Source organism: Ambystoma mexicanum, chromosome 7p (genome assembly GCF_040938575.1).
Source record: "Ambystoma mexicanum isolate Mex_15411 chromosome 7p, UKY_AmexF1_1, whole genome shotgun sequence".
Taxonomy (NCBI): Eukaryota; Metazoa; Chordata; class Amphibia; order Caudata; family Ambystomatidae; genus Ambystoma; species Ambystoma mexicanum.
The window spans coordinates 649,682,183-649,699,861 of NC_090939.1; the positions used below are offsets into that span (position 1 = coordinate 649,682,183).

Here is a 17,679-nt window from a genome sequence, read left to right on the forward strand (position 1 = left end):
GGCCTCCTTGGCGACGAGATCCTCCTGACTTGCCGCTCCCTCTGTAGGCCTCTTGTGACGAGGAACGGGCTGCCTGGCGGTACGTAGATGAGCCACCGCCGAATCCTTTGGAGGCACCTTGCTTGTCTCTGGAGTTCCGAAAGGGTGGGCGTTGTTGCTGCAAAACACCCAAGGCCCGAGCCGTCTCCGTGTCGGTCTTGATGGCCTGAAGTGACTCATCTACTGTTTTTCCAAACAGGTTGTTCCCGTCGAACGGCATGTCCAAAACTCTGGTTTGCACGCCCTGGCAGAAATCTGTTGCCTTGAGCCATCCCCACCGTCGAAGGCAAACACTGTTGCCCAACTGGCGGAACCCGGTGTTAGCAATGTCTGTGGCCACTGTTATGGCATGGTCCGACGCCACATCACCTTCCTGCAGGATCTCCAGGGCCTCTGCCCTCTTGTCATCCCGTAGGAAGTCCAGCAGGGGTGCAATCTTGTACCACAACTCACTGTCGTAGCGGGCCACAATCGCTAGGGCGTTGGCCGCCTTAATTGTCGTCGCCGCAGACGAGATGACTCATCGTCCCATGGCATCCAGTTTCTTTCCCTCGCCGTCAGGTGGGGAGGTTGAAGTTGAAGTTGTTGCCCCCGCCGCTTTCTTCTTGGCCACCGCCGAGATGACCGAATCGGGTTCGGCTGTGACCTAAGGCACAAACGGGCGGAATCGGGGATCCGGTACTTCTTCTCGTACCGATCCCTCTTGGCAGGCGTCATGGACGGGTTCTTCAAGAGAGCAAGTCCCTCGTCCCAGATGTCGTCAAGCAACGGCACCGTGAGGACCGTCTTCCTCTTGGCCTCGCGCCGTTGATAGAGGAAGCCTTCCTTCTTCTGTTCTTCGGGGCAGAGCCGGAAAAGCTTGGATGCCCTGGCAATCATGGCGTGGAAGGAGCCAATGGGGGTGGTGATGGAAGGCCCATCCCATCGTCACCACCGTCATCATCCGTACCCGTCGTGGCCGTATCTGTTCCCGTGTCATCCCTAGGATGAGGGGAAGGAGATGAAGGCTGAGCGGGCCGCAAGGGCGTGGGGGTGGGGAGGTATGAACTTTCCTTCGCTTGTTTGGAGGGCTTCCTGACGGGCACGGTTCTGATGGGTCGTCCGTTGGGAGCCTCGTCGGCGCCACCTTCGATCTCTTCGTCCGCCTCCTCGGGATTCCTCCCGAGGGACCGGACCTCCTCACACCTCTTGTCGAGGCCCTTCACGACTTCAACCAGCTCCTCCTCAGAGGCTGTATCTGTTTTCCACCGGGGTCTTCACGGGGGTCTTATCGATGGGCTGAAAAGAGGATTCCCTCTGCGGTGGCAGGGAAACTCTGGACCCCGAGGTCGCCTCCACTGGGGTAGCCTCCATAGGCTTTGCCAGGGCCACCATGAATCAAGGCCTTCACCACCTTGGGCGCGCTTGAGGCCTTCACCTTGGGGGAGGGTCACCGCCTCGCTCCCCCTCGGTTGATTACTTCGAGATCAACCGGGACCTCTCCAGAAGCTTACCCAGGTTCTCGGATTTTCTCTTCCCCGAGCCAGAGCGTTGGCTCGTGGTTGATGACGTCGGCGAAAGTGCACGTTGCCTAGCAATCGAGGAGCCCGACCCTTCAGCGCTCCTGGTGCCCGCGGACTCGCAGTGCTTTGTCTTCTGTTAGGCCCCTGTCGCTGGTGCGCCCTCACAGGACTTAGAAGACCGCTCAGACTTCTTCTTCTTCTCACCTGCTGGGCCCTTCTTCAGCCAGCTGGCAAGGCGGATCTGATGATCCCTCATAGTCCATTCCGACAAGTTCTTGCAAAACGCACAGTCCATCTCCAAGTGTGTTTTGTCTTCGTCAAGTCAGTAGAGACATCTCAAATGCTCATCCTCCTTGAAAATATTCTGTAAATTGCATCCAGGGCCGTTCATGAACAGCTTAGATCCGGGCGTCGAGCTCCCCTTGTCCTGGGCCATGTCCACGAGGTAGGCCTCAGATCTTCTGGAATCCTCCAAGAAGCGTAACTCGACGAAAATTCGCCCTTGAGGGGCATAGAAAATTCCGAAACGGGTCCCCGTTGATTGGAAGTAGAAACGGTGGAGCTTGAGGCTCGACTGACCGAAAAAATGAGATTAAACTTTTAGAAAAATCGCAAAACGTAGTAAAAGCTCGAGAGCTATAGTACGAGGACTCCCAACACTTGAACGTGCGGTAGAAATCTGAGGATGGCTGCCAGGGGAGGGGCTTAGGGAGAGGGCAGTCATTGGCAGGGGGCAGTATGACACAGAGACCAGTGATTGGATACTACTAAGAAAGACAGATCAGAAACAAAACTAATACTGATTTTTTCTTTACCGAGGATTCCCAGCCTGACGACAGGGAATATTCATGAGCATGTGAATTTATACCAGACCCCATGCTGGAGAAATAATACTTCCAGCAGCTTACAGTCTAACACAAACATCTCCCTCCACAAAACTATCAAGATCAAACACCCACCCCAGCTAAATAGCCGGCTTACTCAAGACTTAAAAATCCACCCTAAACATCTCCACAACTCCCAGTCACCATCTAAGGAATTCACCCAGACTAGCATAAGAGGAGCTCTTATAAATGCTGTTCCATGGTAGCCCACGCAACGGAAATTGTTGACCTGCTCCAGACAGAAAAAATGGACTTCCTTGCTATCACTGAATCCTGGCTTCATTCAGCAGCAGGCCCGGCAATCATGCTAGCCATCCCTGATGACTACACTCTCCTTAGAATCGATTGCACTAAGTCCCAAGGTGGAGGCCTTGCCATCATTTCCAAAACTAGTCTGTCCTTGAGACTCTCCACACCCCAAAACGTAGACTATTGCGAATCTCTCATGGCCAAGTTACCCATCTCAGACTCCCAGACTCTGTCTATTCATCTCATATACTGACCTCCTGGCCCCCTAGGCTCCTTCAAAGAAGACCTAACTAATATTTTATCTGATAATCTCAAAAACGCCTCACACTGTCTCCTCCTAGGAGATCTTAATTTGGGTTTCAATGACCCATCTGACACCAACGCCAAGCACATCAATGACTCCCTTGAGGAACTGGGCTTCACCCAAAAAGTGATGGGTGCCACCCATACCAAAGGATAACCCTTGACTGGGTAGCAGAGTACAACTGCCAGACCTCCATTACGTCCACCAATCCTCAACCCTGGTCTGACTACCACCTGATTTCTTTCTCCCTAGAGGCTATGCTTCCATTACCCGCCACTCACAGAGCCCCAGCCATCCCCTCTAGAAACAAAAGAAATATTACAGCTGAAAAACTCACCCCATTGATTCTTCCGACCTTAAATTCGCTCCCCGCCAACACTGACCCCTTCACCATGGTAGAGGAGTAATACAAAATAATGTTATCATCATTAGATGCCATAGCACCACTGAAAAATAGAAAGAGCAAACCTAAAAAACATGTAAACACCTTGTTCACCCCTTACTTGAAAGCTATGAGACTAGAAAAACGCAAAAGTGAACACATCTGGAGACTAGACCCTTCTGAGACTAATAAAAACAACCTTACTAAAATAGCCTCCCGCTACAAAAAAGAAATCATAATCGCCAAACAATCTTCTTTCAATCTGCGCATTAAGCAAGCCAATTCTAGGACTAAAGAATTGTTCACAATCCTTAAAGAAATAGAATCACCCATCATAGTACCAGATACCTGTCACAAGGACACACTATGGTGTACCAGCATTCAGAGTGCCCTATCGAATAAGGTAGCGACTCTCAAAGCTAAGAGTAGTAATAAAAAAGAAACCCTCCTCCTGGCCCCTAAGCCCAACAAAACTTCCAAGCCTCTATCCCAACCACCACCACCTCCCGATCAACATACCCCCCGCTTGAATTTTACTAAAGTATCCGTCTTAGAAGTCAAAAAAATCATCCTTGGACTTAAACCCTCTGCCACAGTGACCCGTGCCCAACCCAAATTATAAAAAACGCTACATGTGACCTCTCACCCTTCATCTCCAAACTCATAAATCCCTCCTTCTCCACTGGCACCATACCCAACAATTTGAAACAGTCTTGGGTTCTCCCATTACTTAAAAAACAAACCCTTGACCCGTCCATACCCACCAACTATCGCCCCATCACCACAGTCCCGTTCCTGCTTAAAATCCTGGACAAGGTGGCTTACCTCGAAATCCAACAATTTCTGGAATGCAAAACACTATTAGGAGTACGACAGTCAGGATTTAGACTGCAACTTGGAACTGAGACAGCGCTAATAGACCTCAAGCCACAAATCGACGCGCTGAGAGATGAGGGTAAGGCAGCACTACTGCTACTACTCGATCTCTCAGTGGCGTTCGACCTAGTAGACCATAAGATCCTGTGCAACAACTTGGATTCTGCCACCCATTTCTCACAAGAAGCGATAGGATGGATCCAATCCTTGTTGAACAATAGAACAATGCACGTCTTCTCCCCCATAGTAGCAGCCGACCCCATACCGATCACCTGTGGGGTGCCACAGGGATCAGCGTGTACCCCACTCTATACAACATTTTCACAAAGCCCCTTTTTGATGTTCTAGACAGCCTAAGTATCACCTACACTAACTATGCTGATGATACTCAGATCCTCATCCCTATGACGGGCGACTACAACAAGGATTTGGTCTTTGTGAATAGAGTGGCCTCTCACTGTCTATGCCTGAATGATGACAAGACGGAACTCCTCATCCTGGGCACCCCTGCGAATCTCAACAAATTAGGCCATAACTACTCCAACTTCATAATCGACGATAATAACATCATAGTAACCAAGGAAGTCAAAACCCCTGGCTTCTATTTAGACTCTATGCTAAGTTTTAAAAAGCAAATCAACTCCTGGCCTCATCAACAGCTTACTCCTGCAAACTAATTAGAGCAGCCAAGCCCTTCCTTTCCCCTAACGACTGCATTACCTTGGCAAGAGCCCTTGTTCTGTCTAAATTGGAATATTGAAATGCCCTATACCTAGGGAGTAATGAATACATTACCAATAAGATCCAGATTTTGCAAAACAACGCCTTAAGAGCCGCCCTATGCATTCCTAAGAAAGCCCATATCTCTGACCACAGAAGATCTAGTAATTGGCTATCTACGAATGATAAAGTCCTTCTCAAAACAGTGTCCCTCACACACAAATGTCTCCACCAAGCTGCCCCAAAATATCTCATAGACAGATTCACGAGACAACTCGCCAACCGACCCACAAGAACTACTAACGCCAACCTTCTTACAGTACCCAGGTTTAAAAGCACTAAGACTGGCGGGGAGCAGTTTCCCGGTTAAAGGGGCCCAATCTTGGAACTCCCTCCCACCACCCCTGAGGGCTGTTCTTCCCTACCCATGCATTAGATCTCACGTCATCCGCTGGATCAAGGAGAATGACATCTAACCTCCCAATATATATACACTGGAATTTTCACTCCTCTTGTACACATTGTATATACTACCTATTGTCTTTTGTGTTCTTATTGCGTAAACAACCAGTTTCATGTCGATCCTGTACAATCTGTATCCTATCACTACTGACTGTATACAAATGTATGATATTGTACAGCATTGTAACCTAAGCTGAACAACCATCTTGATGCCTATTGCGCCCTGATACCCCCGGGTCTGGCGCGCATTACAAATATTAAAACAAACAAACAAAAAAACTTACATTGCAGATTTCCACAGAAAGTGAATGCACAGGGCTGTCTGCGAGGAGGATTTTGTTGGAAGGCCGCAGGTTGCTTCCATTTGGTTTCATGGAAGCATTGACGCCATCAGTTCTGTGATTATGTTTTGGGGCAGCGTGGAGGGGTGATACAGGCGACTGAAGCACTATCACTTGCTTGTTGATCGGCGTTTCCAGACTGCAAACGGAAATCAGAGATAGAGAACATCACACAGTACACTTTGCAACCGGAACACATGTTAGTACTCCAGCCTCCAGCTTGAACATGTCCAGTGCCATTACTGCTGCCTGTCTCTTGCTCTACTCCTGACTAAATACATAACGACACACATAACACAGCCACGAGGTGCAAAACATAACCCATGACAGGTCAATACAACGTTAGTATGCTGATTCATTTAACCTCGTCCCTCTAAATGCCCCAACCCCCTTCCCATCCCCGCTCATGGAGCTTTTAACATGTCACCAAAGAGTCTTGTTACGAAGAGAATAAAGGGCAGAGCCCCTTTAAGAGAGAGGACACAGAACAGTGGGAGGGAACTGGGAGGAGGAGGAAGAGGAAGGCGGGAAGGGAGGAAAGGGAGGGCCAAGGGGGAGCGGGGAAACGGTCTGTAATGGGAAGAATAAAGAGAGGTAAAGCAGGCAAAGGCTCCCGTGTCATGTGTATGTGAGTTACCTGAGTGGCCCCCACGGGGGTCCAACATCTGGCGACGAGGCGATACGAACGCCAGCAGTGCCTCGATGGTAGTACCCTGAAATGAGGAGCGCCGCGTCTAAGGGAAGAGGACGGCCCAGCAGTGTGGATCAGGCGGGCTGAGTACGCCCAACAGCAGAGAGTAAAGATGCCCCCAGGAGGTAGCAACCTGACGGTGCAGTGACAGGAACAACGCAGTGGTAGAGGAGCCCCGTGCTGGCAGAAGGTCTGAGGAGAGACGCGGCAAGCCTGCAGGACCAGCAGAGCACAGGGCGGACTGGGCCCAGCAGAAAGGAGGGTGCGGTGGACCCGACCGAGCAAGACGACAAGGATGTGCCCAGTAGTGGCGCCCACAGGAGTGCGGGAGAGTTGGAGATGCCTGGCAGCAGAGACGACGGAGGGCCCGTGCGCCCAGCAGTAACGGTAGGCCTGTGTGCCCAGCAGTGACCGAGGGTCTGCGCGCCCGCAGTGAAGGAAGGCCTGCGCGCCCAGCAGTTTTGTAGGGCTCATGTGCCCAGCAGCATCCAGGGGCCGTGCGCCCAACAGCGGAGGTGAAGGAGGGCCTGTGTGCCCAGCAGCATCCGGGGACCCGTGCACCCGCAGCAAGGAGGGGCCCGTGCACCCAGCAGAACAGGAAGTAGGAGGGCCCGTGAGCCCTGCAGCAGAGGAGCCCAGGTGCAGGACCCCGAGCCCAGCAGTGAGGAGTAGCGCTGGAGGACTATGAGCCCAGCCGCAGCAGGAAAGCGCCACCAGAACGCACTCCCCAACAATGGAAGAAAGCCGACGAGGAGTGCCGTTACGTGAGAAGCACTGCAGGCGGACCAAAGAAGAGGATCGCCGCTCCATACAGGACGACTGCAGGAGTACGCCGGTAAGAGGCCCCACACCCTCCCCCACTACTGCAGGCCAAGACCCAGCAACCAGACCATGCAGCTCGGAGGAGCAGCGACAAAAGAGAAACACAACACAAGAAGGGCCCCTGGCAACAACCACTACCACAGTAGCCCTATCTACTGCGCAGGCCACCAGTACAGCACAATACCCCTCACAAGGCCACCTCACCACTGCCCACACGAACCAACGGCCCAATTGTAACAAAAGGGGGCACCAAAAAAAAAAAGGCAGACGCCATAAACAACCTGCGACCTGACCCATCAGCAAAAGCCAGTCCAGGCACATGGACCAGTGAACAACAAACAGGAGGGAACAAAGTAAACGTCAAACTACCACCACCAACCAGTGGAACCCCAGACACAGCCCCACGTGAGTGCAAGGAAAGGGCAGATGCCCATGAACTGGACAAGCAGCCTATAGACCGACGACACACCACCCAACCACCACAAACAAACTGCCACAACACCATGACAGACCAAGGACAACCAAACACCTATACTGGAGGGACGCCAGCAGCTGATCCAGGACCTGCATCCTACGCCGGCCTCATGAGGCGCCAAAACCCATTCACGCTTAGCCCACACTATGACCAGAGTCAACGGTGGGAGAAGTGGGTAGAAGAATTTGAAGACTTTGTAGGAGCAATAGGAAGCCAAGACCCACCAAATAAGATCAGCATCTTCAGAATCTAGCCGGAAGGGAAATAAAAGGAATAATAATGACAATACCAGCACAGGACAGGACCACATACCAACGCCTCCTCTGCAAACAAAGACTACGAACGCCTTGCATTCAACCAACACAGGCAGCGCGTCCGCACAAATCCATTGGAGAGTTCGTCTTACGTCTCCAGCAGAAGATAGTAAACTGCGACTTTGTCAACTTCAATGATGAAGAAACTATAAGACTGAGGATCATAGAAGGGTGCACCTCGTCAACGCTCAGAAAACATCTTCTCAAAAAGCCCCTACCCCTAGCGAAAATACTCAATCTAGCAAAAACATATGAGAGAATTGCCGCACAGACAGCCGCCATTGAAAGAAAAGTTGAACGCGACGCCATTGCAGCCATCACGGAAGGTCAACTGCAACAATCTAAGCCTGCTCGACCCTGGAGAAGACAGAGACTTAGAACACACCGGCAACAAAGTCCGAGCCAAGAGCTATGCCACGGGCGAGGGTGGAAACACACACACAGACAACCATACCCAACCCCTGGACGAACATGCTGGCGCTGTGGCCAGGGAGGTCACCTTCAGGCAACGTGCAGAACAGGACCACCCACAAGCTCTGCATGCCAACCCACACCGTCAGCCCAGGCAAGATACCAGAGCACCTAAATGGCATGGTTTGACATCAGGAAAGACACCAAGGCCACGAACACCAGCCCACCTAGACGTCACGGGCATGCACACCCCCTCTACCCTGAGTTAGCCCACCCAAAAGGGGACGGGACGGTTCTTAGCACACAAACCTCACCCATTCTGCGAGAGGTCTATGAGCCTCACAACCATCCAGCACCTTTCGGGACATCGTACGGGGGCGGGGGGTAGAATGTGGAAGCCACAGGAAACGTCGGTACAAGGCAACTGTACCAGACAGGGGCAGAAGAACAACCCCGAGAGAAACCCCAAAACCATGCCGTCCAATGGAGGACAACACAGACAGGACAGCCAAAAGGACTGTCACGATGCGACCCAACCCAAGGAGATTGCAGAGTGCCTGACGCCATCCACATGAGACCGAGTCCTGCCATAGGGGACAGCCGTCCCAGCCACCAGACAGCACTACAGCATGCACTCATCAGCATTCACTATAGGTCATTCAAAGTAACTCACAAGAAGGACCACGTGCCAGAGCAAGATGCAGAAGAGGCAAGCAAAACCCAAGGACAGACGAAAAGCGCAGATCCCATCCTAGCGACAAGGGACAAAGAACAAGTGACAACTACGACAAGGAACTATAGCAAAATGACGCCAAAGGACTCCCTCCTCCACGAGTTATACTCTGAAGAGCATGAACCAACGAAAGAGGTAGCGATTGAGATGGAGGAAAAAGAGAGAGCAGAGACTCATGAAACACTGCAAAGAGAGAGTGCAGAGGAGACCCACGAGCAACCAAGCAGGCCCCATCGAACCACAAAGAGACCCCAATGGCTCATTGAGCAAATGTAGCCCGGGAAGTCTCATGTTAAAAAGGGGGGGGGTGTTACGAGTGAATGAAGGGCAGAGCCCCTTTAAGAGAGAGGACACAGAAGAGTGGAAGGGAAATGGGAGGAGGAGGAAGAGGAAGGCGGGAAGGGAGGAAAGGGAGGGCCAAGGGGGAGCACGGAAACGGTCTGTAAGGGGAAGAATAAAGAGAGGTAAAGCAGGCAAAGGCTCCCATGTCGTGTGGATGTGAGTTACGTGAGTGGACCCCACGGAGGTCCAACAAGTCTGTACATTTTATCCATTACTTGCATAATTTTACGCTTTGGCTCATAGGTTTCGCTTTAAATAAAGCTATGAGTGTGAAGCAGGGAGCATGGCATTAGTGGATACAGATACAGCATTGCTTTGATAACCCCCCACTCTCTCCACACTCGTGCCGGGCAGGCATTGGTATAACATCTCCCAACAGGACATGGGCAGCGTTTTCCAATTGCCCTTTGATGCGGTCATGCATATTGTACAAGTGCACACTAAAGACGGATTCTCTGTAGCTGAGGTTTACCAGTGTATTATACTGATATACCTCAGAGGTGAGACAGGTTTACTTTGCTGTATCATCTCACGGGTCTGAGAAGTAATGCAGCTGCCTTTTCATTGCTCATTGCTTTACTGTTGATGCTTAATGTTACTTTTTTTCTGCCACAGCAGTTTGGAGGAATTCTGTTATTTATTTGTGAATAACCACATCCCAATGGCAATTTCCAGTGGTCAATTCCCCCCTTCGCCACTATTTTGCCCCTTCTTTCATTCCTATATTATTTTTCCACGATAATTTCCTATAGAAACATAACCGGGGCGCCACCTTGTGTTGACACATAAATCACTCCTGTGCATTGCAGCATTATCCAATTTCCAGAGCAATGACCAAACACTTGGAAATTAAAAAGTCTTCCAAACTCTCGCTGCCACTCTACATGGGCAGCCCTCTTCCTTTTCCCTCCCGACCCACTACTATTATAGCTCTTTTACCACTCTTTCCCATGACGCAATTCTTTTCCAATCGTACCTTGCGATTTTCCTGTGATTTCTTTTCCAGTGATAACATTGATGATGTAATAAATGATATCATAAATGATGTCATAAATGTGCTTACGGCTGTGCAATGGGGGTCTCTGAGTTAAGCTGGCGTAGCTTCCAACACTAACTGAATATTAACCGGTGTTGCATTAAACCGGCTATCACTTTAACATCACTTCAACTAGAGTTTTTGCACTGAATTTCTAGGCTATTGCTATGTTGAACTGTTTCAAATTAATTCTCTCTTAACTAAAGTTTGTTGACTGACTTTTAAGGGTTTTGATGCTATATCTCAAACCGTTTCTATAACTAAGGTTTTTCTTGTATATACAATGGAGGTTAAAACAATGACAGTCTGAAACCTTAAAAACACATGCTATATATATAATTAAAAATAAAACAATTGTATTAAGATTTTTTGCCATGCACATTTCCAATTTGTGAGTTTGACATATAGCATTCCACCATGCTCTGGTAGAGAGCGATCGAAAGTCTTTCCAATTTGCAGTAATACATTTTAATGCTATACATATGAGTAGGTCGTATAATCTTGCAGAGTCCGGTGGAATTTGTGTTGTGATGGCTGCGCTTCCTAAGAATATACTTAAAGGAGAAAATGGAACATATACAGAGAAGATGCGCTGAATACATTTCCAGATATCGTACCAAAATTTGACAATATATGAACATTCAAAGAACATATGCATATAAGTTGCAGGAGAAAGGCCACATGACCAACATTTAGCGTCGTAGTTCGGGTTAGTCTTCGCTAATTTATCCGGAGTAATGAATGCTCTATGTATAAAGAAATAGTAGTGTTGTGTAATGTTAGCTGAGACTGATACTTGTTTGATTTTAGAAAACAAGCGGAGCCATATGTGGCACTATTTCACATGTTATCTCAACTGTTTCAATGCAACGGCTCATGGCTCCTGAATATACACTCTCATGCTTACGTTACTAATCGAATGATTATATTTATATAAAAATGCTTGTTTTTAATTATCAATGTAAGAGAAGAATCAGCTTTATGCAATAATCTGTTATACCCATCTTCGCCCCCTCCACCTCGCTCCCTTCTGTATCTAGTATGTCAGCTGTCTGTTTCCCTGTTTTGTCTCCCCATCTCTCTACTCATATCTCCATATCAGTTACTCATTACAGATATGTATTATATTAATCCAGGTTTAATCAGCACTTTCTACAATTGCTACTCCATTCTTGTTCAATTTAATGCTTCTAATTTTATATATCTTCTATACGGTTATACCCTTTCTTGTTGAAAATTATTATCTCTGTTCATTCTCTATGTTTACCAGATATACTCAAAGTCTGTAATGTGCTAACATATGTAATAATATCTGTATCTTGAATAATAAAAAAAAAAAATAACAAAATGAAAAAAAAAAAAATAAAACAATTACAGAGCGCTATATAAAGATAGGTTATAAGATTTCATACACAAGCAAAAATTGCCCTAATCTCACGCAACACTTTATGGTAAAATGCCTAAAATAGTAATGGAAATGTAGCACAAAAATTGTTATCATGGGGCGTGGCCGGTAGCCGACCGTGTGGCATGGCTCCTTAGGTGCTCCTGGACGGCCCCGTTGTCGGAGTACATTCCCCGCGGTCCTGGGCTCCCACCAAGCCGATCTTAGAATCCACAGCATTATGAAGTCCTGCTGCATCGATCATGTGGGGTTGGCAGCGGTTGTGTGCCGTCTGAAAGCCTGGTGAGCAGTGTTCGCTCCCGTCGGACCTGCGTTTGAAAGTCTAAAATGGCGACCGGGCGCCCGTAGCACTCGAGGCCTCGGTGGGGGATGGGCACCCCTCCGCTTCATCTTCTGCACCCCCGGGGGCCCTGGGCCTGGGGGAATCCCCGCTCTCAACCCCCGCCAGGCAACGCTGACACCCGCTCCTCCTGCGAGGCACCGGGAGAAGTCACATCGGACGAGCCTCCACTCCAGCCCGGACACATTACCGTCCCGCGGAGGACTTCGGTGACTGCCAGCGGGACCCGGAGTATAGCTGCACGGCGGGACCCAGCCTGCGGCCCGAGCTCTCTGAAGGCGCGGCCCCCCCAGTCGGGGGGCAATCCAGCGGACCACAGAGCGGGGGCCCCCTTGTAAACTTTTCTCTGGGTAAGAGCGCTCGGCGCAGCGCCTTCCACCTCTGCTCGCGGCCCAGGGCGAGCCGGGTCTGGTTGGAGAACGTCCCCTTCGAGTCAGCGATGCCTGGGATACAGGGGCTCGGATTGACACTGGTGAAAGCTCTTCCCGACGCTCGAGGTGGCCTTGGCACTCCTCCCTCCCATCCGGACCCCAGCGCACCCGCATAGAGCCCTCTGCACGTCGCCCCAGTGGACCCTATATACATTGCTGGAGCCGGGGCCCGCGTGGAGAGCCCCTGAAAATCTAGATCTACGTCAGGGGGCGTACCGTCATCTAAAGCAGCACCCTCGCCTATAATCTCATAGCCCAACAACAGCAGCCCTCGACCAGGCTATCTTCGCCTCCGCTCCTCTCACACCTAAACCATCTCTACTTACTGCTCCGCAGCTCTGCTCTGGACCCGCTAATCCCCCTCGCCTGCGCCTCCAACCTGGCACCGGGGGGTCTCTGACCCATTTAATCCACCCAACGCTTCTCTACCCCGCATGCAGAGTCTAGCCCACCGGTCCCGCAAAGAACAGATCGCTGGGCAGCTCACAAAATCACTCTGTGCTCATCCCTATCGCCCGTGCCGGTCTGAACTGACCATCAGCGGAGGGGGGCTCGCCATTCTCCCCCCGTTACTGGACCTGTTTGACAGGGCTAGACCGGGGATCTTTGTGTGGATTCGGCTGTTCTGCAGAAGCTGCTCCTCCCCTACTCCTACCACTCGGCAGGGCCATGCCGAAGAGTGGTAAATCAGCGAAACAAGCAGATATTGCAGCAATGATGTCCAACTCTGGCCAGAACAAGGCAGGCAAAGCCGACCCCACCACTACTGCGATACCCAGCGCTCTTCCTTCACCGGAGCAACCGCAGGCCAAGCATTTCACCACCAAAACAGACTTAAAAGACCTTCTAGCAGCCCTTACAAAGGAGATACATAAGGGCACGGAGGAGATCACCAAGAAGATCGCATCTCTAGACAGATGGGTGGAGGAAGTGGAAAAGCGCACAGAGGAGGTGGAGAATGGCCTTTGTGACAACGCTTTCGAACTAGCGTGTGGCTTAAACAGAATTGCAACCCTGGAAGCCAGATGCGACGCACTCTAATTCAAACAGGAAGACAGCGAGAACCGTCCCCGGTGCAATAACATCAGCATCCACGGAATCCCCACATCAATCACTAACGCAGATCTTGAGAGCTTTGTTAAAGACCTGTTCAGGTTCATCATAATCCTCCCTGACAGTGCCCCGCTGGAGATCGACAGAGTCCATCCCACGGCACCTAGGCAAGCTTCATCCTCCCCTCCTGATGTTCTCGCCCGGATCCACTTTTTCAGGGTTAAAGAGGAAATAATGAGAGAGGCCAGATCATCGAAACAAATTACCTTTCAGAGGTGCAAACATCGCATTATTCCGAGACCTTGCGAGCATAACCCTTCAAAAAAGGAGAGCCCTTCGTAACCTTACAGAATGGCTTCAGGAAAAGAAAATTCAATATCGATGGGGCCACCCCACATCTCTGTGCTTCGAATGGGAGGGTGTGCGCAGGCAAATCTGGAACCTCAAGGAGGCAGGCCAATTCCTAGGAACAAAACCCACAGATGAGGACTCTGATCTTGCCATCTGCTCTCAATCCCAGCCCGGCTCGCCTATATCCAGTCGCTGGTCCCGTGCTGGTGGGCGGCACGGGCCCCGAGGCCCCCGGAAGCAGCATAACCCGGACTGATTGGAGGTCCCTGCTCATCCCTCGGTTGCCGACTCGCCAGACTAAGGTCTTTCTTCTAATGGTGATCCCCGCGACTTCCGATTTTCATCAGCTCTCCAGCCTCCCTACATCTTACACGGGAGATACTGAGATAACACCCAATACCCAGGGGGATGGCAATAGGCATGCATTCTAGCACACAGCCCAAGGCCCATATGCTCTACACAGCCCCTGGGTCTGTTATTCCACGACCCAGGTGGCTTCTCTGTTCATCTAGTGGGATGCAACTCCCTACGACGGGGTCCGCCAGTAACCCCATAAATGAGCTTTATGGTCTCATTCCCACAGTTTTGGGGAGGGGAGAGGGCAGTTTTGGGTTCAAGGAACTGTTCAACTCCCCAAAAACCCCAGTTAAAGGTTATAGTTTTATTCGTGGCCATCAGTAATTGCAGCACAATACCACGCTCACTCAGGAAGGTTCCACAGCCTTGCAGCCCTTACATAGCTTGCCTGCACAATAAATGCTATGCGCCCAGAAGTAATAGACCCGAATAACGCTAGGGAGGTCCGCATCCTGACCTGGAATGGCCAAGGCCTTAATTCCCCCAGGAAGCGCAAATCGGTGGAACACAGGCTGCCAGCTCTAAACGGAGATATAGTAATTCTCCAGGAGACTCATCTCCTGCCAGCTGACGAACACCAAATTAAATTCAAGCGCTTCAAACAGGGCTTTTTCGCCTCTGGTGGGGAGAAAAAGCGAGGGGTGGTGGTTCTTTTAAGCGACAAATTCCCTTTATCCAATCCCACATTTAAAAAAGACCCATCGGGCAGATACCTTCTCATCCGAGGTCATATTTCAGACCAACCAATAACAATCACTGGGATCTACACCCCGAATGCAAATCAGGACAAATTCATAGCCGAGCTACTCCCCCCGCTCCTAACTTTTACCTCAGAACATCTCCTAGTCGGAGGGAACTTAGTTCCTGACCCTATAAAGGACAAGTCCCTACTCCCATCCAACCCTGACTTTTCCCGAGCCCTTGCATTTGCTAGATTTCTTAGGGAATCGGGCACGGTCGATTTATGTAGGGTAGCCAATCCTGACACCCATGATTACACGTTCTTTTCGAACGCACACGGAGGTCATTCCCGAATCGATGTGTTGCTGGTCTCCAGCACCTTATTCCCTTGCTTTAGCAACATCGAAATCCATACAAGGATGGTTTCCGACCATGCACCAGTTTCGGCAGACCTCTCTATCTCGGGAGGCCCGGACCCCCCTCCTAGATTCTGGAAACTCAACGATTCCTTGTTGTTAGATCAGGCGATCAGGGGCGAGGCAGAAGACTCATTGGTCAACTACTTTAAGGAAAACCAGAACCAGAACCCCGAAATCCCAATTGGGCTGTTATGGGAGACCATGAAACCGGTTATAAGAGGGGTATTTATTAGTGCTGCCTCCGAACAATTTCGAGTCTCCAAATTCCTCGCAGAAGCTCTAGAGTCCAAACTTTCCTCCCTAGCAAAAGACCTAAAAACCCAATATTCTAGAAAGGCGGACAGGGAGCTAAAAAAGGCAAGAAGGGCTCTGGAGATGTACTGGGCCGACCGCACTGCGAAGGCGCTGGCATACACAAAACAATTTTATCACAAAAGTAATAAGGAGAACCGGTTGTTAAGGTACAAAAAACTCACACTAGAAACAACATTACAAGCCTCGAGGGGTCTGATGGGATAAGTAAATTTGCCACCTCAGACATAATTGAAATCCTATTGGACCACCATAAAGCGGTCATGCAAGGTCCACCCACATCTCAAGAGGTTAGAGCCCAACATCAGCGCTATTTGGAATCTTTTCACACCCCCACTGTCTCTTCCCCTCTAAACTCCCTGGAAGCCCCGATTTCCGCAGAGGAAATTCTAGATGTCATTAAATCGCTTAAAAACACCGCACCAGGCCCTGATGGGCTACCGCCCAAGTTTTATAAATCATTCGCTCACATTCTGACCCCGCAACTAGCATTGCTATTCAATTCATTTCTTTCTACTAAAAAGGTAACACATACTATGGCCAAATCAACTACCATCTTACTGCAGAAGCCGGGAAAGGACCCTGAGCAAGCGGCCTCTTACAGGCCAATCGCCCTAGTGAATACTGTCAGGAAAATCTACTCAAAGGTTCTAGCGGCCAGACTAGCTAGGATTCTTCCCGAGCTAATTCACAAAGACCAGACGGGCTTTATCCCGGGCAGAGGGACACACGATAATATCAGGCGTACACTCAACATCATCGAGTCCGCGAACAGGATGGAAATTCCACTCCTTGTAATCTCTCTCGACGCACATAAGGAGTTTGATGTAGTGAACTGGGACTTCATCCGGTACACCCTCTCCTATATGGGCCTAGGTCACAACTTTATAACCTGGTTAATGGCATGTTATGTACACCCATCAACGTGACTCTGAGTCAATGGGAGGAAATCGACGAGCATCCCTATGTCCAGTGGGACTCACCAGGGGTGCCCGCTATCTCCCTTGGTGTTCGCCCTCTCGATGGAGCCATTCGCACCAAGAATCCGCCTCAATCCTAACATCAAGGGGGTTGTGGTAGGCGGGACTGAACACAAGGTGGCGCTCTACGCCGATGATGTACTTTTCACCATCACTGATCCAGCCAGCTCGCTGCAGCCCCTACTCGATGAATTAGAAGCATTTGGGGCATGCTCTGGGTTCAGGGTGAACTATGGCAAGTCCTCTATCCTTCCTATCAACCTCCCGAGGCGCCAGGGAAACGCCCTATGTCCTGATTTTCCAATCCCATGGGCTAACACCTCGCTGGAATACCTGGGTGTCCAGATCCCCAAATCTAGCCTACTAATCTACAAATACAACTTCCCTCAGCTATTTAAATCACTACGCGCAGACCTGAAACGGTGGGACAAACAGGAGATCTCGTGGCTGGGCCGGGCTGCCGTGGTACAAATGAACTTACTCCCCAGAGTGCTTTACCATTGCCAAGCGCTCCCAACTCACATTCCGGAAGCGGATCTTGCCTCTCTACAATGTGATATTATGAAATTTATTTGGGGTGGGAAAAGACCCCGCATTGCCAGGAAAATCATGATCCGCAGCCGACAACTTGGTGGTCTGGGGGTCCCTGACATCTCTAGATATCGGCGCGCAGCGCAACTCGCGCACGCCTTCACTTGGACTCGCTCAGTAGATCGCCCAGCCTGGCTGCAATTGGAGGAAGCATGGTGTAAATCCCCCCTTTCTGA

General features: G+C 50.2%; 1 protein-coding gene across 1 annotated transcript in view; it reads right to left on the reverse strand.

Moving 5' to 3' along the window:
* Positions 1-17,679, reverse strand: part of AFF3 (ALF transcription elongation factor 3) — a 2,498,221-nt gene that overhangs the window by 252,636 nt on the left and 2,227,906 nt on the right. The window contains exon 13 of the mRNA XM_069636694.1: positions 5,703-5,898. Coding sequence (XP_069492795.1) covers positions 5,703-5,898 — 196 coding nt within the window. The remainder of the gene's footprint in view (positions 1-5,702; positions 5,899-17,679) is intronic.